The sequence below is a fragment of the Sinohyriopsis cumingii genome, chromosome 5 (genome assembly GCF_028554795.1).
Source record: "Sinohyriopsis cumingii isolate HCF-2022 chromosome 5, ASM2855479v2, whole genome shotgun sequence".
In the NCBI taxonomy this organism is placed as follows: domain Eukaryota; kingdom Metazoa; phylum Mollusca; class Bivalvia; order Unionida; family Unionidae; genus Sinohyriopsis; species Sinohyriopsis cumingii.
In genome coordinates, this window is record NC_142965.1 from 104,899,504 (window position 1) to 104,926,064 (window position 26,561).

General features: G+C 34.1%; 1 protein-coding gene across 2 annotated transcripts in view; it reads right to left on the minus strand.

Annotated features, from left to right (window-relative positions):
- The window catches only part of LOC149799924 (uncharacterized), a 174,868-nt gene that overhangs the window by 39,846 nt on the left and 108,461 nt on the right, over positions 1–26,561 (minus strand). Inside the window, exons 19-23 of one of the 2 annotated variants that reach the window (XM_089959378.1) lie at positions 11,307–11,678; positions 8,737–8,894; positions 7,022–7,121; positions 5,901–5,979; positions 2,778–2,845 (exon numbers count right to left, since the gene is read on the minus strand). In XM_089959378.1, the coding sequence (XP_089815504.1) occupies positions 2,778–2,845; positions 5,901–5,979; positions 7,022–7,121; positions 8,737–8,894; positions 11,307–11,678 (777 nt within the window). The remainder of the gene's footprint in view (positions 1–2,777; positions 2,846–5,900; positions 5,980–7,021; positions 7,122–8,736; positions 8,895–11,306; positions 11,679–26,561) is intronic. The other variant, XM_089959379.1, reaches the window with a different exon arrangement.

The window sequence follows — 26,561 nt, forward strand, 5'->3', positions numbered from 1 at the left end:
ACTATTTTAAAAAAATAAAATAAAACATTTAAGCTCAAAAGAAATTCACAGCTTGCCCCCCCCCCCAACACGCCAGGATCTTAAAGTAGAAGAATTTACTATGCATATGTTAATTGTTGTATAAGTTGTAATATAAAAGTTACTTAAGTTAGATGAATACACTTACACAATAACTGATTCTGTGAAAGACATTGTGCTGACATTAGAGTACCTATTGATAAAACAGGAAGTGTTGATAATGAAGCCTACAATAGGAAGCATTGATAATGAAGCCTACAATTTACTGACTACACCACTGATATAAAAGGCATGGAAACTTTGAGCAGGATGCTGACATCCTGGCTGGTTATTTATCAGAGGGGTCAGTACACAGAAAACATATGAGAAAATATTTAGTGGACTTGAGAAATTCCATGAAGTTCAGACAGAAAACAAGTGCATTCCTGAAAATCCTAGGATGTTTCAGTCATATAACAAGGAATACATGTACTTAACATATTCACCAATGCTATTAAATAACTAAAATGTGATGTGTGTGGGTTTTTGTTTCTTTTAATCCAAATTATTTTCCCAAAAGTTGGATCTGAACTGAATATATTTCACAACATTCCATTTGACCACCACTTTGGCATAGGTGACAAGTGACAAACAATCAATTAAAGGATCATAAATAGAATTATATTTGTAATATTCACCATTAATATATGACAGATACAACTGTTTTGTAACACAAAGATAATTTTTGAACTGTTTTGCAATGAATAATGATATCATGGTGTTAATATTAAAGTCATAACAAATTTCCTCAAGATAATCTGTCCATTCCTTACTAGCAGAAACTACTGATATTCCAGTACTGTAAGTGAAAAAGTACTGTGGTACATACCACCAAAAAAAGATACCACAGTAAACTGGTATACCAGTAATACCATGCACCTCTGGTTCATGTACGTTTCATACATTTATTTAAAAAAGCATATTCTAAGTATTCCATATAGGAGTATCAGTGTAGATGTAATTGACTGCAAAGGAACTTCAAGTGCACCTCTCTCACCCTTCATATCTTTCTTTCTAATACACAACATTTTAATGTAATGTTGCTTATAATAAATTCATTGTGGAATTTGGCGCACATTATTGTCTCACCTGGTCTCTCTCTTATACATAAGAGTTTATAGTAACTTCACTGCAGAGCTTAGCACACATTATTGTCTATACTGCACACTCTCTTATTACTCAATATGTTATTGGTACTAACATTATTGTGGATTTGAGAATGTGTTACTGTCTCACCTGCTCTCTCTTATACATGACAGTTTAATACCATGTAACTGGTAGTAGCTTCATTGTGGAGTTGAACACATGTTACTGTCTCACCTGCTCTCTTATACATCATAGTTTAACACTGTCACTAACAGTAATCTCACTGTGGATTTGAGAATATGTTATTGTCTCACCTGCATTAGCATGGTTAGACAAATGTATTATTTTGTAGGGGCTTCAAAAAAAAGCAACATGAAAAAATATTTAAAATTTTGCACAAACGTTTTGACATGAGAATACATGAAAACATGGATGCAGGTAAGACTGGGTCCTGCTGAACACTTTTTTTCATACTATATTCATTTTATGCATATTTTGGCTGCATCTTAATGGTGCAATTTTCTCTCAAAATGTTTAACTTTTCACTTTGGTAAATATATTCAGCTTTATAACCATTTATAATCATGTCTTCTCTCATTCCCATGCATAGGAAGGAAACACAGAAGATACTGACAGCAAATAAATACAAAAAATATAAAGCACATGTACAACTAATTTCATTTTATATACCTTAAATTAATTTAAACACATAAACAGCAAAGTTGCAAATTCTGACAATCATCAGTTAGTTTAATTAACTGTATAAATAACTGTGACATTCTATTGTAGCCTTAGTTTTGAAAAATAATGCAAATATTTGTACAAAATCTTGAATTAAAAAGAAATAAAAACTACAATATTATAAGCAAAGATAAAAATGAAATAGTCTGAATAGTCAATACATGTTCTTGTTGTTGTTGTTGTTGTAGGGTTTAAAACCATTTTTCAGCACACGATAGGCTATATATGGCAGCCAGTATTAATGGTGGAGGAAGAACCTGGGAAAACCATGGAAAGAACCACCAACCCTCGAGAAGCTACTGGCAAGCTTTTTCACATAACCACATTGGCCGAATCCGAGACTCGAACCTAAGCAGATAGAGGTTAGATGGCAGTGATCTGTAATGGAGAGTGCTTTAGACCACTCGGCCACTTGGGACCCCGTCAATACATGTAATATTTTACTTCTGATGACTGTAGCAAGCCCAGAAATTAACATTCCTAGTCATTTTCTCAGATTATTTTAAAAAACTTTTGTAAATGCATTCAAAATGTACACTACAGATGACTGTAGATGAAAAAGCATGTAACTATTAAATGATGAGATAATGACTTATAAATTCTGAGATTTTACTTAAAACACAATTATGGTCAAAACTGAGACAACAAATGATAAGATGCAACTGCTGGCAAAACGCATTTCTGAGATGTACTTGAAATGCATTTTTTGAGGAACACAATTCGTTCAAGATCTGCAAGCAGAATCTTACATTTTCTCTAGTTTTTAAAATAAATTTTTTAAAAAAATTGTTAAATGGATTTATTCTTTTATTTTCCAAGGCTTGCAAAAGATATAAATTATTACTAAAATAAAATGAGCACTTATGTAAAATCCTTAATCAATTTATACTCACAGTTAGACCCTCCAGTTCTGTCACATGCCAGGGGTCACTCAGCTGCATGTTCTCTATAGTCCTCTGCACTGAAACAACAAATCAATATTTAAAAGATTTCTTCTGAATAAAAAGTTTTAATTAGAATAATATGATATACAAACCTGAAAATGAAGTGTACACAAACTTGTCAGCTATGACATTATTTTTGTCTTATCAGGTTTATTGATTGCTTCATTATTATGCAAATTCACTTTCTGTTGCGCTAAACACATTTCTGATAAAATAAACTGCCACTAACATGGCCATTGTTCCTAACCACCTCCCACTGTTAGGAATGAAAACTTAATGTAGTATTGAGTCAATCAAGGGCAATTACTCAGCAAAACATATAATCTTTCTTGAAATTGATATCTAATACCCTGCTAAATAAAAAGCATCAACATTAATATGACTGAAAGCACAAGCATATGAAATAGTTGTCACATGCCATTAAAAATGTCTAACTCAATCAAGGGCCATAACTTGTAAAATATGGTCCAAATCAGATCATCAAATTCATCTCAGTATGTAAATATGAATGTTGGAAAGTCCATGTTAAGTATTTCAGGGGCCATAATTCTGTAAATGCAGCTCCATAAAAGGTCATCTTCATACTCATCCATGATATTGTTGCTCTCAAGCTTCATTGCAAATAAAATCAAACAAAAAGAGTAAATGCTTGTGTTCCCATGCCATACAGATGCTGATTCAAAGTTGATCTTGAGCCATGACTCTGTAAGAAATAGTAAAAATCTACACATCACTGAACTCCCCTGAGACAATGTTGAAGTAAAGCTTCACAGCCAATGTTTTTAAAATCAACAAAAAGTTTGAATGCTGCAGTGTTCATACATCATTGTAATGCCTATTCTAAGTTGAGCATATAGTTAAAATCAGATCATACTTAAACTCAAGTTTGCTCTTAAGTTTAACTGTGTGTTGGACTGAAATCAAATAAAAGGTGTGAACTCTGGAGTGCTCATAACTCAACCAGATGACCGTAACAAGTTAACCTTGCGCAATAATTCTTAGAAATACAAATCCAATTTCTAAACTCATGCTGTGATGAAGCTTCATGGTAGATTTTGGTTTTAATCAGTTAATCAAATGAAAAATGGGGATGTTTGACTGTCCACATGTTTGTGCATTAGCAATGGTCTTATAATCAATGGCTATGACTCAAACAATATGCAGAATAGGGTCATAAATAAACTCATCCAAGCTGTTATTGAGATGAAACTTCTCTACAAATCTGGTCCAAATCTGATAATAAAATGTGATGCCTGGACAGACAGAAGTACAGATTAATGGATGGAAGTACATTTCTCTTTATCCTGTCTCAAAGACTAGGAAAAAGTTGAATGACATAATTATATACCTAACTTAAGCAAGAGCCCCTTTGAATGGATTCATATTCTACTGGTTAAAATGAATTTCCCAGAATCCATGGTGAATCCGTTCCTACTATCATTTTATTCTTCTTAGCTGCTGAGATTGAACTATCTCTGATGCTTGGGAGACTCCAACAAACCAATTCTGACTCAAAATATTTCTTATATATTTGAGTGAACATGTTCTCAAAGTACCAGTATATGCAATACACAACACTGTCAATAACCAAATGCTATCAATTTTCAAAAACAAAATCCTACATCACTGTTTAGTGACTTGGCATGTATGCAAGCCATTGAAATGGAATCATTCAGTGTATTTGTCAGATTTATTCACAAAATGGATTTGATAACAAATTCATTCGTACTGGTTTGTATTATTATGCTCACAAGCCAGTACACAACTGTGCTAAGATCTTTGATCTTAAAGTCAATGTCTGAGAGCTGACTATCCACTTATTCATCAGAAAACAACTTAATACAAAGTCTGGTAAAGATGAATTTATTCATACACAAGTAGAAAATTGCAAAAATAAAGCAATAACCTTTGACTTGACAACAAGGTCAATTAAGTCTGGCTCTCAAACTCCATCATAAAAGATCTCGTAGTCTGCACCATTTTCTTTGGAACCTATTATATACATCAAGAAGTACTGTCAGTCCCGCCATTCAGGCAAAAGGAGTAGTGATCATATAATTTGTGATGTATGCATTATGATACCATGCTGAAAGAAAATGATCGCCATCTTAATTAAAATCCAGCTATATATTGCAATAGTATTTAAGTAAAAGCCTTATGCCAATATCACAATGCTTTCAGAGGATGTAGCCTTACAAAAATTTTCAAAGAGTCATCAGGGCTGTAACTTTGGAGCTTTTGATCACCTTCTATTCAATATAGAAACAATATACACCACATGAAAGAAAAATCTGTCAATATAGCTATCCATTCAGGAGTAAAGATTTAAATATTTTTCACAATCTGCGAGGTCACATCAGCATCATTTTCATTTATGAGTAACTAAGTACAGAAAAAAGTATCATAGAGAAAACAACTTGTCCATGAAAAACCATCCAATCAAGAGAAATAACTCTAACAAGTTTTTTCAAGTTACCATCTTAGTGGAAATGCTGGATTTTAGAAATGCACCATTTTCACATACTATCAACTAGATATTATACTAAGACTTTTGGTTAAAAACTTTAGTCCATATATCTATCACTTCAAAATGAGCATTGATAATATGATTTTGGAGATGGTAGCCACACTGAACATTAGTTCCACACCATTGCCATTTAGGTCCAACAAGACATCTTATAAAGTGTCTTTGTGAACACACTATTATCAGTATGGCCATCCATTCAGTAGAAATAGCAATAATACAATTTTTAACATTGTGCTATATTGGATAGCAGATCAGCACCATTGTCATGTAGGACCAGGTCAACATCGCAAGAAGTCTTTTAGGGATGACTTTGTGTCCATATGAGCATCCATTCAGGACAAGTGGCAATACTGGAATACATTTTTGTGGCTTTGCAGAAAAAAAAGTAAAATTTCAGAATTTGCTGCTTATCTTTCAGATTTAGGAAAGGAAACTTTATTCTTTCCACAGAAAAATAGTTGTATTTTAGGTCAATTTTAAAAATAACCTATTTTGACATTTTTGCAGCAAAGTGACATTTATCAAAAGTTTCCAACTGTCCTTACCTGTATTTCTCTGAGATGCTATTTGCTGTGCTGTTTGTGCTTTCTCTGCTGCCGGATTGGGTTTGTCAGTAAACACAACCTGATATGATAAAAAGTAGGTTTTAAAGAATAAAAATACAATGATTAAAGTAAAACTCTATACATGAATTAAACTGAAGTTTATATTATTAAACTAGAGATGAAATTAATCACAAATATCCAACTGTTTTATATTTAAGCCTCCCACTTTTACAACCTCACCCTACCCCCAATCCTAATATGACAGGTGGCTGAATGAGAATCTTTTATGCATCTTTTCGGAGTTTATGTGCTCAGTCTGGCAGTAGCTTTCTTTGGATTGGGGGCCCAAATAGGGGGGTGGGTAACAGTTGCAGATGTGCTGATACAAATATACACAACTAGTCTATTAACTTGGATACAATTGACTAGCTGACTAGTGAAAATCACTAACTGTTTATCACTAAGTACTACTAGCATTAGAAATTAGTGGCTGCCTGATATTTTGACACCAATAAATGAAGTAACTGGTTCTTGTGTCCAGTTTAAAAAGTTTCAAGATTATAATAAGCAATTACGGAATACTAGAAAATACTCTGTAGGAACATGAAATCTGTTAAACTGCTGTATTTTAGACCTGAGACAAATTTACAAAAAGGGGCAACAATCACTACTACTACTACTAGTACTTCTTTTTCCTTACAATATGGCTATAATATGACGTATATATGGACCAAAAAATAATTTAAAAGTGAGACCACACAAGACATGGAAATAAAGATAATTGTACTAAACTTGCATTTGTCCTGTCTATAATACTGACGTTAGAGTCAGGGACCTGACAATAATACAGTCCATATTGCTTAGTTATAGGTAGATGTAATGGACACTGCTCACAGAGACTTCTTTAACAAGGGCCAGTCCCCTGTAAAAGGCCACTATATAATGCATCAATTAATAACAGCCTTAAAAGGGGTGGGTTGATTACTTCAACATGGCAAATATCTCTCAAACAAGCAAAGGTTAAATGACAAATGGATGGGTGGGCAAAAGTTGGAAAGACAGATGGACAATGCAGTAACATAAGACCCTATGAATATGGGTGATAGGTGTAGACAACTTACATTAGGAATATCATCAACTGTCTGCCTGAACATTATTTTTGACATATCTAGCTTGTATTTTCTTGCTGGGGTATACCATCCAAATGTAGAAAGATACCTCCTACAAAAATAAAGGTCAATCAGTACATCAACATAAAAAGATAATATAACCAGACAGTAATGACCTATGAGGACTATTCTTAAAAAAAGCTGAAATTAAGCAAATAAACTGTAATTTCCATAAAGTTATTCAATCTAAATGTGTATTAAGAATTTCAAAGCATTTCTTCCAAACTCAAACTTACAGGTCAAATCTCACATTTTGAAATGTTTGTAAAAAAAAAATGATGGTTCTAATGGTCATGTTTGTTTTCTGTGTCACGTTTAATGCAGCCAAACATTGATGGTAAGTAAAGAGTATACATACATATATATAATTCTCTCCATCTGCTTCAGTGAAATATGCAATCCAGTGTCCTGTGCTGTTCAGCACATCGTCTATAAACATGACCATATCTAATGTTATTGTTTATATTTAAGCCTTCATTATTAAAGCAGTTCAAAGTTACCCCTGATGATGATAACAAGCTGATCAGAAAGCAAGTTTATTATGATTTCAGTGCAAAAACCATTTCCAGCATATAATCTTAACTTTTTGACAGAAGCCAGCAAGTACAACTAAACAGTATTCTATCAAGTACTGGTTGAATAAAGTATGATGTGCATCAGGGCTCAATCCTAGGACATATTCTATTTCTTATATAAACAAATGACCTACTGCTACATAGAGAATACACTGAAACTGAATTGTATGCCAGTAATGCAACATTCTACACATCGGGACAAAACAGTGATGCTATCAAAGAACAGATAGTGTGATCTTAATCATGTCAGTAAATGGTGTCAAGACATTGGAATATATATATATATATATATATATATATATATATATATATATATATATATATATATACACACACACACACACACACATATATGAGTATACATCTCTAACGTAGAATAATGAATTTCTCCTAGGAGTATATGCTGATAACAAACTAATCTGGAAAGGAATATTAATAATAAAATCAAACTTCTGAATTATGCAGCAAGAATTTTACGAAATGTCGATCCAATGGCACTGTCTGCTGATCGTTTTGAATCTTTAAACTAGTTCTGTTTCGACAACAAAATTTCAAATGGATTTTGATATCAAGACCAACATTTTTTAATAATTCATTAATCTGAAAGACAGTCTTGTCAAAGACAGCAATACTGCCTCCATGTACTCTTTAAGATGAGTATCAAACATATTTTGAAAACTACCAAGGCCAAGAAGTAAAGCCAGCTGACACTCTTGCCGTCTTGGTTGTTCTACTTCTGAGTACTAGTAGAAGTAGTAGTATTAGTAGTAGTAGTAGTAATATTTTCAATCGCCATGCTTAGAATTGTTGGAGGATATACTATGTATGTTTGTAATAGGTATATATTATGAATGTTTGTAATAGGTATATATCATGATTTTAAAATTTACAACTTATGGTAAACTGTTCAACACAGTTGAGATACCTAGCTATAGAAGAAAAATCAATCATTCAGACTATTGATTTTCTTGTATAGCGAACTTTCATTACAATTGTCCTTATTCTACTAATTCAAAAATTTCAATAAATGACTGTATGGTTTAAGCTTTGCAAAAGCAATTAATTTCCCCACCACCAATTATGTCTACTCACTGTTCATACTGCCATTTGAAGATGAAGCCCTGCTGATCCACGGTGACCATGACATTAAGCTTGTCAATGAAAGTGACATGAACTATTGCATGCCGATGTGCCTTCATCAGTTCAGCCTCTATGTTCATCCCGACAGTGTTGATTTTTGAAGCATCTGCCTGTTTAAATAAAATCAAGAAATAAACATATGCATGAAAGTGCTGGGTAGTAACCAAACAGGTAATACTGTAAGAGTCAGTTTCAGCCCTGTTAAAATTTATACAGATAAAATATGTAACTCTCTCTTCCTTAAATATGTATTTGATTTATAATCAGGACCACTCTCAATAAAGGAAATTAACTATTAAACTGCCTATGGTTTTCCTCTCCATTGTGGCATCTACATTCATGCATTATAAATATGATGGTAAAGAGCTTCTATCACCCACATTGGCAAAATATATATGTGAATTCATACAAGGGTATAATATGGTTTACAAAATGAATTAAAACAATACATGCTATTTAAAATAATGACAGCAAGGAAAAGATACATCACAACCATTATTTATATTGCAGACCCTATTAATTATTATTGTTATTATTGTTGTTCCAATGGCTCAACATCCTCTTCAAGTAGCTGAAATGTTTTAAAAGCAATTTATGAACAAACCATTCACATCTTGCTACTGTTGTGACCTCATATCATGAAGCCTAAAAATCAATTACACAATATATCAACAGCCATGGCAAAGTGACGGCTCTTCATAAATTGTGTGAAATAAGTTTTCTATGAATCCTATTACATATTAAGGAGAATTTAATTACAAATAATTACATATGTATGATCTACTCCTCAAAACACAGTGCATAAAGTTGCATCATCAATTACTTTCTGACAATCATGGCTTAAGAGTGGGAGAAATCAACTCAGATCCCCATCCATTTGGATGATGTTATTTCACATGTTAAAAAAACACGAGACCGGCTCAATGTAATTGACCTTACTTGAGATGACAGATCGCTTTGCCTACCAAATCAAGTGACATGACCACCTGTTAACCTCCATCAAACATGCAGTATTTGGCAAAGAAATATGTTTCAGTTCAAGTGATATGTTTATTAAAAATGATTTGTATTATTCTTAGAAATGTAACATTACAAGTTGCATAAATTATACTGCAGTAGACAATATTTATATTTGTAGTTCAAGCTCATAGAGCAATAACTTAAGTGTTTTATTTCAGTACATAACAAAAATCAAGAGAAAATTTGCTCTATATGATGCTAAATGCATTTAGTATATAATTTTATCATCATTAATTATATATGACTTATGTTTATGCTGCCTTGAAAGTAAATGAGTTAAAAATTAATGACAACATCCTAAATAATTACTGTTTAGAAGTAAACTGCTGAATGTATTAATTTAAAGTTCTACTGTGTTCATCAGATCAAATTTTTACCAATGATGTATATTGATGGAAACATGTAAATGCATTCTTAATATTGGATGATTATAATCTTTTTGATCAATAAATAAAAAAAATCATTGCAAAAATTGTAAATACTTATCATAGTCAATTCATTAATGGCACAAGCAGCTTGTCGGAAAAAATGGCAGACAAAAGCAATGCCTGTAGGTGTATCTAATTTACACTTGCTGACTGGTTGATTGATAAGCATGATTGACAAGTGGTGATAGGTCAGTTAGTAAGCACTGTCAAAATTGTATGTGTTCCAAGTGCAAAGATTCACGCAAAATTGAAAAACAATGTAATCACTCCTTTGTTTGAGCCTAGCTTATGTATAAACTAACTTTAACCACTATACTTTACTTAAAGTGGATTAATTATAAGAGCAATAATTGCAGCTTCTACAAAACTGTGTGAAATATTGGACCTAATTAATAGTGACTATGAAAATACTGGACTTGTCTAATTGAACAATTTCAGGATTATCAGGTGTTGACAGTAGATCAATACAAGTCAGTTCTGGAATGGGAAATTCTACAATGCAGCCCTTCTCTGGTAAACCAAATAACTGAACATACATATTTGCATGCCAAAATGAAGTAAACATTTTCAGAAAGTCTTATGTCAAACAAGCTGGGACAATGAATCTACCCAGGTCACTTCCAAAATATAAAAAAAGTCTCTTTGTTCTAGATCTCTTTCATAGGCATTTCAGAGGTTTTATATAATTTCAGCATGAGGACAGTACCTATTAATAACTTTTCTTGTTTAGGCAAATACAAGCCCAATGAAAGCACTACAGGCAAAACTTAGAAAGTAATAATGCAGCAACACTAATTGAAACCCTCTCACCTAAAGACATTCATAATTAGTAAAACAACATACAGGCAAAAATTGAAAAGCAATGATGTTGCAACACAATATAACAATTTTAGCACACTCAAAATATTAGACAGCAAATGTTTTAGAATAGTTGAAATCCAATATAAATTGAAAACATTCCATCTTAAGCCAAACGGTTAAAATTTCCAAACATATTAGCAAAATCAATGACATTCCTGTTAGCAAATCAAATTGTTATGGAACAGCAGCCAACCTAATGAGCATGACAAATACCTTCATCATTTGAATATTTTCATTTCCTAGAACTCTGACCTCTGGTTTATCCATAAACCTAACAGTCTTTGGAAGCCCCTTTCCTGACTTCTGCTGTGGACTGAGTCTTGACCCTTGCTGAGGACTGAGCCTTGACCCTTGCTGTGGACTGAGTCTTGACCCTTGCTGAGGACTGAGCCTTGACCCTTGCTGTGGACTGAGTCTTGACCCTTGCTGAGGACTGAGTCTTGACCCTTCCTGGTCCAGGACTAGGTCAGTCCCATTTTGGTCTGAGCTTAAATTACCTGTTTGCTGTGAGGTGCCAGTCTCAGTTTGTAATGCAGGATCTGGGTTTGAGGTCTTTACCTCAGTTTGGTCGGATGGCTCACCATTCTGGAAACCGATTTTTCTAGTAAAGTATGTTTCTCAGATAAAACTTACCCAATATGAGTTTGATTCAATCCTACATACACCTCTCCCTCGATAACATGTTCACAACAGGGTCCACAAACATAGACCGCACTATAAGCAAGGGAATGAGTTACTGAGGGACCTCCAAAAATTGAATAGATACATATATACATCAAGAAAACCAAGGCAGGATAGAAAACTGGGCTGTTTAATGACTGAATCCTCCTTTTACAATCAAGTCAATAATAATTGTTAATAACATGCTTTATCTAATGAAGTTGTTCATTATTCTGTATAAATAACATTAATTTTCAAAATTTCCAACATGTGAAAGATCATTCCAACTGGTTTCAACAATGATGTATGCGAAAACATTTGTATTATGTCACTGCTTCTTGTTTTGTAGATTAGTCTCGTTCCTGGACTGGAATTAAATAGTACACTAGCAAGTCAAGAGTCAAAGTAGATGGAAACTAGACTATCTGTTGATATACCACCAAACAAGATTCTTTTTTTCTTCAAAAACTAGCAACATTTGTTTTGTGAGATAATCGCCTAAGTCAAAACTCAATTTTGTATTGTTCAACTCGTACACTATTGATGTCATGATTTCACTGAAAGTAAGTGAAACTTCTTATCAATCTCTAATTGCCAGTTCAGAAATTCTCTGAAAATCGCTTGCCCACAATGGTCCATATCTGTAAAACTAGGCTCTTTCTTTTACAAAGTATTCATTTGGCTTGGTTGCCTGGCTATCTTTACTCACACAGTTATAAAAGAGTTGATTAAATTAAGGTAGTTTAATTAGATTACATACAAAACACATTTTATAACAGTGTTCGATTGATCAACTGACTGAGTTCACCTGACATACAACTGAGGCCACTAGATTTTAAGTATGTAGGATTTGCGTGCATTTTAACTTTTTGTAAAATACCTCCTTCATTTGATTCAAAAGAAATAATTAACATAATAATACAAAGGAGGCCAGCTTTTAATTCAGTACAAAAATAAAATAAATACTTCTGCACATCAGTTATCAAAACACAGTCGGCACTTAATTAGGTTCTCAGAGAAATGCTTGGTGACATATCTGTTACGGTAGATTGACACATTTTACATTTAAATACACATTGCATTTATGATGATTACACCTAAGTGGATCTAAGTGGTAGAATTAAAACACAAATTCCACTTAATAAAAATTATTTAATTGGCACTTGAATATTAATGCACTGCCTACATTGGGCATAAATGCCATTTTCATTGATCAAAATTTCCTTGAATATCTTTAATTACAGTGTACTAAAAATGTCATTTGGGAAAGAAAATGTAACCAATTATATGACTTCTTATTAGAAGTTGATAATTTCAAAATTTTAATTAAGTTTCTAGGTCATATCTACCGTTTGCGACCATAAAACAAGTGATATATCAAGATTTCAGTTACCAACTTTGATCGTGATTGTTTTTCAAGTTCAAGAAATAGGAATAAATTTTAAAAATATTTTCTGGTTTAAAAAAATTGGGATTCACGCCTAACCCTATGTTATAAGTGGGTTCATGAGTTATGGAGGGAGTCGTGTATGTCTACTGTATAAAAAGTCTTACCGATAACTACTTCAAGATAGTGAATATGACTTGGATCCATTTGCAAACTGCATAGACCCAGATCTGCAGAGCATAATTTAGAAAACTGTGCATTATCTGTAAGTACATATAAGCTGGTCATTATATTTTGGGACAATTCTATGTTTAATTTACAAATATTTATGTTTTGTAGAACCTGTCAAGGATCACCTGATTTGTCTAGACCAAACGTGTACATCATAATGTCTCCCATTTTGAAAAATTTCTCAATGCACAAATAAATCTATTTTAGTGTGTGTTCTCTCTTGAATTTAAAGATGAAGTCCATCTCCTTTTAAACTCTGGTCAACAAAAAAGAAAGGGAAATGAATGTTGATAATCTGTGGTTGGATGACAGTAATAAAGTGAAAATCCATGACAACACATATCGTTATACAGTCCTACCTACTTATATTGACATCACTTATGTCGACAAGCCACCTAATTTGACAGAAATGCAAAGTCCTGGTCCCTTGGTCTACTATTACTACCAAAATTGTCATGCTTATGTCGACATCGAGATAAAAAATAAACGTACATGTTGACAGAAGCCCTTGGTCCCAGCTTGAATAAATCCTTTGTTTTCTAGTCATTTATGTCGACAAGCTGCCAGTTCCGGCCCATACTTTGTTCAACAATTAGTTGATCTTGCCGACAGGCTTTAATTTTCCCACCTAATCATTTATATCAGCAAGTGGCCAGTTCTGACCTGTACTTTATTCAACAATTAGTTGATCTTGCTGCCAGGCTTTAATGTCATGGTCGGATAGCAACTCAAGCTTTTGTTTGGTCCTATAAAGTTGGCCTCTTGCGGCAACTTAAATAAAAGCAATGAAATCTGATCGATTCTTGCATTTTCTAAAGTGATTGGTGATTAAAACAAGGTTATTGTGCTGTGACAGTTTCCTTTTTAACTTTATTTAGCATGTGTCAATGTATACAATATTATGCCTTCATTAATCATATCAGCCTCATATCTCTTGTGCGCTTTTATGTACTTATCATGATGACTTCTGTAACTAAATACATGTAATGGCTGTCAGAATAAAAAAGGAATTGCTTGCTTGTCCTTTTTAAAGGAATTTTAAACCCTGTACACACAATATCAAGTTTAATAAGAAGAAGCACAAGAAGTTGTAAAGTGAATCATGTTATACTAGTAAACATACCAGTAACAATACTACATGGTTAATTCCCAAACATATGCATTAACAATACCCTATTTCCCACCACTGATTTTGTGATCTCTAAAACCTGATGTAGCAACAATACTACATAGCTCTCCACCAAACCCATGTAGTAACAATACCCTATTTCTAGGCATTGATTTGTTTTCTTCAAACTCTGATGGAGTAACAATACTACATAGCCTTCCACCAAACCCATGTAGTAACAATACCTTATTTCTAGGCACTGATTTGTTTTCTTCAAAATCTGATGTCGTAACAATACTACATAGCCTTCCTCCAAACACACGTAGTAACAATACTCTATTTCTACACACTGATTTGTTTTCTTCAAAATCTGATGTAGTAACAATACTACATAGCCTTCCCCCAAACCCTTGTAGTAACAATACCCTATTTCTAGGGCACTGGTTTTGTGATTTCCAAGCCAGATGTAGTAACAATACTACATAGCTCTCCACCAAACCCATGTAGTAACAATACCCTATTTCTAGGCACTGATTTGTCTTCTTCAAAATCTGATGTAGTAACAATACTATATAGCCTTCCCTCAAACACATGTAGTAACAATACCCTATTTCTAGGCACTGATTTGTTTTCTTCATAATCTAATGTTGTAACAATACTACATAGCCTTCCCCCAAACCCATGTAGTAACAATACCCTATTTCTAGGGCACTGGTTTTGTGATTTCCAAGTCAGATGTAGTAACAATACTACATAGCTCTCCCTCAAACCCATTTAGTAACAATACCCTATTTCTAGGGCACTGATTTTGTGATTTCCAAGCCAGATGTAGTAACAATACTACATAGCTACCCCCCAAACACATGTAGTAACAATACCCTATTTCTAGGGCACTGATTTTGTGATTTCCAAACCTGATGTAGTAACAATACTACATAGCTCTTCAGCAAACCCATATAGTAACAATACCCTATTTCTAGGGCACTGGTTTTGTGATTTCCAAACCTGATGTAGTAACAATACTACATTGCTCTCTGATGACATAATATTACTTGCAAATGTAGCATTTCTACATTGTTATACTTGAAATCCTTTTGTAAAAATGTTGTTCCTAGGAGACTGCATTGTTCTGAAGCTGTCATCAACAAGCCTGGTTTAATAGTATGGCCAGTAATAATACAGTCTAGTTTAGATTGTCGAAGTTGCTATTTATAGAACTTAGAAGATATTCAGTATATTGAAGTACTTGTACACAACATTTTAATCATCATGAAATATAGATATTTTCAACAGTAATGTAATGCACAATTTCTTTCTCATGTAATAGAATTAAAATGTCACTAGCATCTCATGCTGTTATTTCTGGTAGTTCTTCCATATAAGGCAGATATTTGGATAATTCTTTCCTTAGGAGGCTGTTAGTTTCATATAAATTCTGTTCTGCTCTTCCATCGATCTCTTTTCAACATATAGCCTACGCATAGAGTTGTTGTCTCCACTAATACAGAATTTTGTCCTCATCAGTTTTCTGAAAAGATAAATTAATTTATTTGAAAACATTGCAGACACTAGCATGGAAATTTTGTTAATGCTATTTTGATCCACCATGCACATAGCATACAATATGACCTTTAAAACAATATATGGTTATAGGGTGCTCTCAACAGCTTCCAGGAGCTTACCCAAGGGCATCACTGGAGAATGGGAAGACCCAAGTGTGTAGTTATGAAGCCTATTACGTATGCCATCTTTCAGATCTCCACCTGCATTTCTTAAGAACCTACATTAAGTATGTATGTATCAGCATACATATAGATGGATTGACAGGCTGGATCGTAAATGTCTGTGTGTGATTTGGACTTTTAAAGTAGCTTTAACCATTTTTCAGTCATATCGCTACAATGCCCACAGTGTGGCAGTTTATATATGTTGGGGCATGATGTCCCACCCAGTCACATTATCCTGACACCAGATCAAGCAGTCTTAACACTAACCTCTTAATGTCTTGGCAGGATCATATAATATCTGCCTTTACAAAAAGCAGAATAATACATTTATTATGAAAACTGAATAAAAACTTCTAAAATATTTTGTAATATTTAGTAGTGAGAATATTTTCAAGATGGTCTTGATCGATTTAATATTAAATTATTTGATTTAATAATTTACATTCAGTATCTGTTAGACCAGAAGTTGAAAGATTGTGTCAAGTTCCTGACTACTTTGTAGTAATGATAAACATTAATCTGCATGCAATTGCAAAACAACACTTGATATTAAGGCCAATAGACTTCAGATTTCACATGGACAGTAATGTCCATACTCTCATGATGAACATTATATGTGAGAGTTAGAGTCATTGCAGTGATGATTTATCACATAATCTGCATATGAACTATGGCAATTATACAACAAGTCAAGTTAATTAAATCATGGTCTAAGAAAATTTCCAAACCTGTTTTAACTTCAGGTGATGAAAACTTTGATTCCACATGTCCAAAAATGTTGACCGACTAACTGCATGGATCAGTTGTTTTTTTCATGCAGATTCTGCTCGTATATTGTTAATTTTTTAGATTTGTAAGGCAGCATCATATCACCATTAACTGTCATTCTGTCAGCATGGTGGTATGCATAATCCTGAAGCCAAGATATTGCATGTTCTCTTCCTTGTCCTTTACCACTCTCTTTTCTGTATCCAGCTGAAATTGTGCCACCCTTAGATTTCTTTATGTATTTGTAATAGAAATGTTTGTCAATCCTATACAAACATCTGAAGCAAATCCACAAACACGCTTTCCATCAACCGCTCTGGTGGTCTAGTGGTTAGAGCATCTGCCTTGTATACGGGAGGTCATGGGTTCGATCCCCGGTCGAGTCATACCAAAGACTTACAAATATGGTATGGTACTAACATCTGCCTTGCTTGGCGATCAGCATAAAGATGTTAGTGTTGCGACTGGTCAGCCTGCATGCCAGGTTACTGTGACTGGGTGGGGACATCATGCAACATGTCTGTGGCATGATGCCCCAGTGCTAAACATCACTATAAACTGTCACTCTCCAGACATCGTAGCGATATGACTGAAAAAGTGTTAAAGCTATGTTAAAAATCCAAATCACACATACATACATACACACACGTTTTCCACCATCAGTAAAATAAGAAACATTCCTTTTTTGTCCTTCCCATCAGCTATTTTGTCAAAACAAGCACTCAACTCTGCTTTCAAAACAATTGTTCAGTATCAATATCTTGCTTGTTTTATATCAGTTTCTGTTATCATTTTTAGAAAGTAATTCACACATTGTTTTGCCTTCTGTAAGCATGTTGTTACATTTTGCATAGCTTTTCCCAGCAGCTTGGAGTTACTGTAAGTTCTTAATTGTTTGCTCTTATTCGATTTGCATGTATCATCAAAGGTGTAATTATATATGCTTAAATCATAGATTTATATGCTTAAATCGTAGGCTTTAGAGTTAAATTGTTATAAAATGTATAAGTTTAAATTTGTTTTTTGTTCTTTTATTTTACTTCATGTTTTGGTACAAGAACATAAATATCAGTAAAACACACTTTATAGCTATAATGATTCAACAATGAACATTTTGTCTTCAAAATACAAGAAAATTAGAATTGTTTCGGCTTTTTTAAATGACACTAAAACTCTGAGCATCACCACATGCCCTCTCTTCCAGCTGCAAATAATGTCATAACTAATTAACAAACATATTTCTTGCTAAAATGCAATTCTGGATAAAGTGCATACATTTGTTGTTGGGTTTAATGCCATTTTTCAGCACATGAAAGGCTATACATGTTGGCCAGTATTAATGGTGGAGGAAGAACCCGGAAAAACCCCGGTAAGAACTACCGACCCACAAGAAGCTACTGGCAAGCTTTCACACATACCCACATTAGCCGAATCCAAGACTTGAACCCACACAGACATGGGTGAGATGGCAGTGATCCGTAACGGAGAGCGCTTACGACCACTCGGCAACTTGCATACATTTGATGTCACATGAAAACTAAGGATAACTAAGATCATGAACATCTTTATATGATGAAATGAACATTTAAGTGGATAAGTGCATTCATTTGTGTCACTCTCCCCGTTTTGAGGCTTAAATTGCATGCTAGAATTGGAAGCTACATCAACAAACTAACATTTATTTCTGTATTGCTGTGATGTGCTTATATTAATGGCACAATAAGAACTGTAAAAATACTACACATACCTACATCTACAAAACGTATTGTTCCACACCACCTGGTTAAACAATAAATTATACTAAATTTTAATCAGCAGTAGGATATTGAAGAATCATATAAAATAATGTAACTGCAAACTGCTACATCTGAAGAAATAAAAATGGTAGATATTACAATTAATTACAAGCAGAATAGATAAAATCCTCAAATACATTGCATTTATTTTAAGGTTTATAAATATTTTGTGGCATAACATTTAAGATGCTACATACCTTGATACCTTCAGTAAATGGGTTTTCCATCTGGATATCCATGAAGCAACTTCTTGAATATGCTGGTTTTGTAGAAGTTATTGATTATCCAAATACATCATCATCTTGGTCATGTTGTCATCTTGAAAAGTGTTGTGTTCCTCTGCAACTGATGTATCTGAAGCATCATGACTTTTTGACAGATCTTCTTGCAAAGAACTTCCCAATTTGGCAATAAGTGCTGTACCCAGAACTTCAATACTTTTGGATATAGCATTATCCTGCCACACATAATTTTCCATTAATGAGGTTCCTAAAGCATTATTACTTTCAGTTTCATAATTGTGTTCCATGGAATTGCCTACTTCATCAAAGTCCAAGTCTGTTTCACTGACCATTTTAGTGTTATAGCAATACATTCAAGGATTTACTTCAGGCAGCTTATAATACTAACCCATTTAATAAGCCATATGTTTACATTTACTGCTAGATATTAGCAGTTAAAATGTAAAGCACTGGGCATTGCATGAATCACATATAGCATATCTAACGTGAGTAATTGGATTTTATCCAGTCCTTACCCTTCTGAATTGTTTTACAACTAGAGAGCCAATTGGGATCCCATTCATTACCCAACAGGTGCTGACATTTAGTTTGATACACCCATCATCAGTTCTCAGACACTAGTTAATTGCACAAATATAGTCCAACATAACCCACATGTGTCTTGCTATGTCAGGCAAAACAACTGGTCTGCCATTCTCTGTAACTGCTATCTCAACAGCTGTAAACTTTGATCTTTTCACACAAGGGATTTGTCTCTCCATTTGAAGTAATTATAAAATAACTTTACCAAACCTGAGTTTTCTCCATAATACAAGTGGGAGGGGGATATGCTTTCCTTTATTCTTGAACACTCAATATCCTTGCATGCACTCTGATTAGAAGTATATTTAAGATGGAATAATTTTTATAACAGATGTAGACAGAAATGGGGTTGCATTTCTGTCCTACAGAATAATGTTTACATCATATGGACAAGAACTTTGAGTATGTATGTATGTATGTATGTATGTATGTATGCATGCATGCATGGCACATCTGCCAGTAGCTTCTCGTGGGTCGGTTAATTAATTAATTAAATAATTAATACTGGCCGCCATGTATAGCCTATCATGTGCTGAAAAATGGCGTTATACCCTAAAACAACAAAAACAGCAACAATGGCACATCTGCACTATCATAGCCACCACACAGAGCCAGGTTAATTAGGTAGTAATATTTGTTAAGTTTAATTTGCTGATAATTGTAACTGATGAGATAATCCACTCTCAGATTTGAGCAAATTCATGTGGGTGCTCTTAGGACTGATTGAATGTATATTTAAATTGTATTTGAAACAACTTCCAAACTCAATATCAAGCCCTAATAGTCAGGGTTGGTTCATCATGCTAAAACTATTATACACGTAGGTAGACCATCTCCAATCATATCCTAAACTTCAAAGCCTAGAGACAAGAAACGTTTGGAGGACATGTGCAATATTATTAATAAATCAACTCATCCATATATCCAGGATTGCATAATCCCTGAACTTTCATCAAAATACTCAACAAGTAGATTTACTTTGTGCTTTTGTTTTGGAAAACAGTAACTTTTCCAAGTCTGGACATATATTTGTTCATTCAGAAAGTGCTCTTGTTCTTACATCTTAACGAATCTCTCTCTCTCTGTCATTAAGAATATATTTCAACTCTAGTGGTTTTTCACACACTTCTGCTGGAACTAAGGCCAGCAAAGCAACAAATTTATTAAAAAATATATGATTTTAAAATAAATTTTAATCTTTTTCAAATAATCTTGCTAAAATATTTTTCTTATAAAATATATGTTGAAAAGGTAAATGTGTCAAAAAAACATCGAACAAATATTCTCATGAAGGCAGTCACAGTCTCTAGGCTGAAATTTTGTTTTGAAATCAATTTCATTACTTCTTTTTAACTGCTGAATGTGGTAACCATCTCTGATATTCTTCAACAATAACACCATCTTCAATTTAACTGCTATGGTGGACATATTGGAATCCATATTGGCATCATTATTATTTAGGACCAACAAGACATCATAAGAAGTCTTTTGGTGGAAATCCCAAGTTGATATTACTTTCTGTTTTGGAGGAGAACAATCTTGTGTATGCTCTTCATGTTAATCTTTAAATAATCCCAGCCCTTTTTTCTAAACATATGGATAACAAGTTGGTTCACTATATGAATTTGTGGAAAGCATTATCATATTAATGTCTACCATTTTTTTCTTTAAATCAGAAAATAGTTCATTCTCATCATACTAAAAATATTTACAACTCGCTCACTCTCTCTCTACATTATTTGATTGGCCAGATATTTAATATAAAGGCCTCATTGGTTGTTAACACCTGCTGTGCATCCAACTGTGTTTTGCTAACATCATCAGCATGCTAAACAGTTATGAGCTCACAGTTAGCAAATTCCTCAGTAAGGAGAGTGCATGGATCAGATGTTTACAGTGATAGCGTGTTTGAGCCCAAAAATCTTCTTTATACCCATAAAAAACAAAGTTTTGTATGGAGACTTCATTTATAATGCTATGGAAAGTAGAAGAAAGCAGGTTTGGATTACTGAACTATAATTTTTACTCTGGAAAGCCAATATGCAGCTAGCAAAACTGCACCAGAAAAAGAAACCAAATAACTCTAAGAAACTACCCCTCCCCCACCTGTGAAAAGCCATTCACAATGAGCTAGTAATAAGGACACAAGCACCTACCCCCCCCCCCCCCAACATACAATGGCCCAAATTCGTTATTTAAAACCCAACAAACCCAAACACATGTACTAAAGTTATATTAGCACCCCATGACTCCGTTCCAGCATTTGCTGGTAAAGAGTTGGAGGTCTCACACTGTTGTTCGTTTCTAAAGGTCATGGTTTGTAATTTATGTATTCCCCGTTCTCCCAATTTTGAATTTCATGTATGCATTTTTTTCCTTCATGTCAGGTTGTTCTTTGTTTCATTTTGTCATATTTTTTGAGTTGTCCCTGCATGCTGGCTGTGAGATCTACTCCATTACCACCTGGTACGTAGGTCAGTTTCCATTATCAGGTCAATACTTGCAAACACTAGTGCTTGTGAGCGTTTTCTTGCCTTGAACCTTACATGCATAAAGGTACCCGAGTGGCCGAGTGGTCTAAAGCGCTCTCTGTTACATATCACTGCCATCTCACCTCTGTTAGCATGGGTTCAAGTCTCAGATTCGGCCAATGTGGGTATGTGAGCAAGCTTGCCAGTAGCTTCTTGTGGGCTGGTGGTTCTTTCCAGGTTTTGTCTCGGCTTCTTCCTCCACCATTAATACTGGCCGCCATGTAAAGCCTATCGTGTGCTGAAAAATGACATAAAACACTACAACAACAACAACAACATGCATGAAACTTAGGATCGAACTCCTTTTTCTTCTGCAGAAGTCCAGGGTTAAAGTTTCCGCTCCCATCCCCATTTTGTTATCATTATTATTTTGAAATGAACTGCCATTGTCATTAAAGTCCGGTGTGGTGCTGTTTGTGTGTGTTGTGATGTTATGTTATGTTATGTGTTATGTGATTTGGATTTTTAACGTAGCTTTAACAATGTGGCTGTTTATAGTGATGTCTAACACTGGGGCATCATGCCACAGACATGTAGCATGATGTCCTACCCAGTCACATTATCCTGACACCGGGCCGACCACTCCTAACACTAACCTCTTAATGCTGAGCGCCAAGCGAGACAGCTGTTAGTACCATTTTTGTAAGTCTTTGGTATGACTTGGTCGGGGATCGAACCCACGACCTCCCGCATCCGAGGCGGATGCTCTAACCACTAGGCCACCGGAGCGGTGTGTTGTGATGTAACTGTAAAAATGATCATTAGAAACTAATTTAGACACATGGTGCCTCTAACACAATGTGCAGGAGAAAGTGGGCCGAAATCCCGCCAGCTGACGACAGATGGAAGACAGCAGGCAGTGAAGTCAAAATCAAATTACCAAACAAGACTGATAAGTGCGCCCACATAAACTCGCAACCTAATGATGAATGATAAATACAGAAGGATCTAACGTTAGGACATATACGAGTGAGTCATGCAAAATACCACAGGGGAGAATTAACAGAAAATCACCAAGAAATAGAGCACTAATTACAAACTAATTCTTAAACATAGGGCGAAATAAGAACAAATGAAACTTTTGAAACCCGAATTTTCTTTATCTTGCCTACAATAAAAACATTGATATCCACGACAACAAAAACAACATAGTATATCTCCCTGGAAAAGCCATCTCAGGATGTGCTGGCTGAGAGGACATCAGACCACCTTCAAGCAAAAAATTGCATCAGAAAAATCATCTTGTCTATGGAAAAGCCTTCTAAGGTGGCTAGTAAAATTACACCAGAAACTCTTCTGATTAGCATATTTTCCATCACGTCAGCGTGTTGGAAAATTTCAAATGTATATAATTTTAATTATTCTTAGTTGAACAAATTTTTGCCATCACACTAAAGTGGATTTGGAATGGGCATACTGATATACGGATATAAGGACAGAAATTTCCTGAAGGACACAAGCAAAATAAAAAGGCACAAGGAAGACTTTTAAGGGCTCGAACTATGTGATTAAGGAAGATATAATGAAGGCAACATATGACTTCACGGTAAAAGTAAAACATGAATCTTTGTAAACTGTCATTTTTGTAAAGGAAGAATAATGGGAACATGAATAATGATAAAAACTCAGATTCTAGATGAGAGAAAACCTGTCAAAACTAAAGGACCACATTCCCAAGTAAAATCTTACAGCATAGTGCAATCTGACCAAGTATGTAAGTAAACTTATAAATTAGTATCATATAACTTTTTAAAATTTTTATATGGAAGTGTTCCTTTCCTACAATATTTGTCTTACGTTTGATACTAAATTAAATTGTTTGTAAAATAGCTTTTTTACCTATTTAACCATTAGTTGTTAGAGCATCTGCCTCGAATGAGGGAGGTCGCAGGTTTGAACCCTGGACAAGTTATACCAAACACTTCTAAAAATGGTACTGACAGCTGCCTTGCTAGGCACTCAGCATTAACAGGTTAGTGTTAGGACTGGTTGGCCTTAAGTGTCCGGATAATGTGGCTGCTGGTGAGACATCATGCTTCATGTCTACTGTATGATGCCCTAGTGATATACATCCCTATTAAATGCCACACTGCAGACATCATAGTGATATTACTGATTTTAAAAAAAAAAGCTATGTTAAAAATCCAAATCACACACACTCACACATTTAGCCTTCTTTCTATCTTGACAAGGAAGATACCTATTGTTAACCATGCAAAACTGTAATGGATGTCCCCAAATTACTTATTTTTTGCAATCATTATTTAGTATAATTGAATATCTAGCTTGTGTACTTACAAGAAGAGTTAGAAAACCAGTCTGCTTTTGTTTCTACAAATCATCTAAAAGCTTACTGTCAGACTGGAGAGCAATTAAAATCCACTTCTTTGATGCTGATCATGTATTACGAAAACTGGTCATGGGTGCAAGGGACAGTTTTTATGATAAAATTTAATGTTGCATAAACCTGCTAAATAAATTTTTTAAATTAAAAAATACATCAGTGAGGTCAAAGAGGGCCATAATTTTGGATAGGCATAATAAAGCAAAACATAAGAATATCACTCACTTGGCCTGATAAGTCAATGGAAATTCACAGAATAAAATGTTTTTGCACCTTATCCCCAAATTTTTACATGCATTTTTCATGTTCGAAGGCCTGCCATTTTTGAGAGCAATGTTTTGTGATGCTCACAGTGCAAACACCGGCCCTTTCCCTGGTTAATAATTCTGAAGAAAATTGCCTACTTAATAGCTTGATGCAAGTCAAAATATTTTGTCATCCAAGCAGTTTTTGAGATATTCTACTTGCCTTGAACCAACATGTCTACTGCTATAACTGGCTAGCTCTGCTTCCTAGATGACTATGGGTGTTTCATTGGCTACTTACCGTACAGTGATTATATGAGGTGTACATGCCTCACATCAGTTTAAAAAAAAAAAACCACAAATCTAAAAGACCTAATTAACAAATATATCCATATCTGTAATTATTAAACAATAATATTTTTTTTTAAAAAGTCACACCACAGCTTTAAGTTAAGAAATTTGCCATGTCCACTGCATCTTTAATACCTTAGGGTGGGATTGGGAGGTCGGTGAAGGGTAACCATTTGTAAGCCAAAAGCAAGATTTTCCACTAATACTAAATGAACAGCAATGAAGCAGACTACACAGGTTGCATCATTTGGATTGCTGAGATATTTTAGATAAAAAGAAATTAAAAAAAGCAAAGTTAAAAAATAAGTGACAAACAAGTCATAAATACTCTTATTAAATTACTGGGCATTGGTTTTACCATTTTAAAAACATTTAGATAGTTCACTTAACAACATAGACAATTTGTGTTTTAGGTATCACCTGTGACTTTGTTTACTTCTTGTCTTTCCTCTTTTCTCAGTATCTTATTGACAGTATGAAACTTTGATTTATATGTAACCAAAGAATAACAAATAAAATGTTCACTATTGCAGTTTTGGAGAAGACTGTCTATGCAAATGCAGAAATAAAGTACTCAGCAATGTCAAATATCATTAATTTTAAGAGAGGGACAATGGATGAGTTATTGAGAATTGCCTCCATGGGTTTGGGAAGCCCAGTCAAAAAAGGATGTTTTAAAAACCTGAAAAAGAATGCAATACTTAATATATCTATTGCAAGATTTGCATATTATAAAACAATGGGAGACATTAGATCATGTTTGGTTTATGAATGTATCTTCACTTCCTTTGCATCCAACTCAAGGGGAATACATTTTTTTTTACTAAACAATAACTTTCAGTTTTCCATACACAGAGTAAAAGCAGATGTAAATGGCAACAAGATAGTTTTAGATATTTCAGCTAACAATCACAGGTATACACTTATAAACAAAGAATATATAGTTTCACAGTATGCAGGTGACACCACTCTCACCCTGGATGACTTTTCAAAGTCCCTTAAGTCAACTCTGTATGTTATCTACTAATATTGTAAATTTTCTGGACTCTGTATAAATAGTGGAAAAAAAATTAAATGTGTATTTATATAAAGTACAATAAGGTACTGTGAAGAATATCATTTAGATTGGAATACATCTTATTTTAGGTATGTAGGTACATGTATTACATTCTCTATAGAGTTAGACAATATGGTCAAGCTTAATTATGAAAGCAAATTCAGAGAAGTTAAATATTTACTTTTACAGTTGTCGGTATGGCCTTGTTTATTTGATGCTTTTGTTGTTGTTGTTGTTGTTGTTTTTGTAGGGTTTAAAGAAATTTTTCAACACATGGTAGGCTATAGATGGTGGCCAGGATTAATGGTGGAGGAAGAACCAGGAAAAACCCTGGAAAGAACCATTGACCCACGAGAAGCTATTGGCAAGCTTTCTCACATACCCACATTAGCTGAATCCGAGACTTGAACCCACGCAAACAGAGGTGAGATGGCAGTGA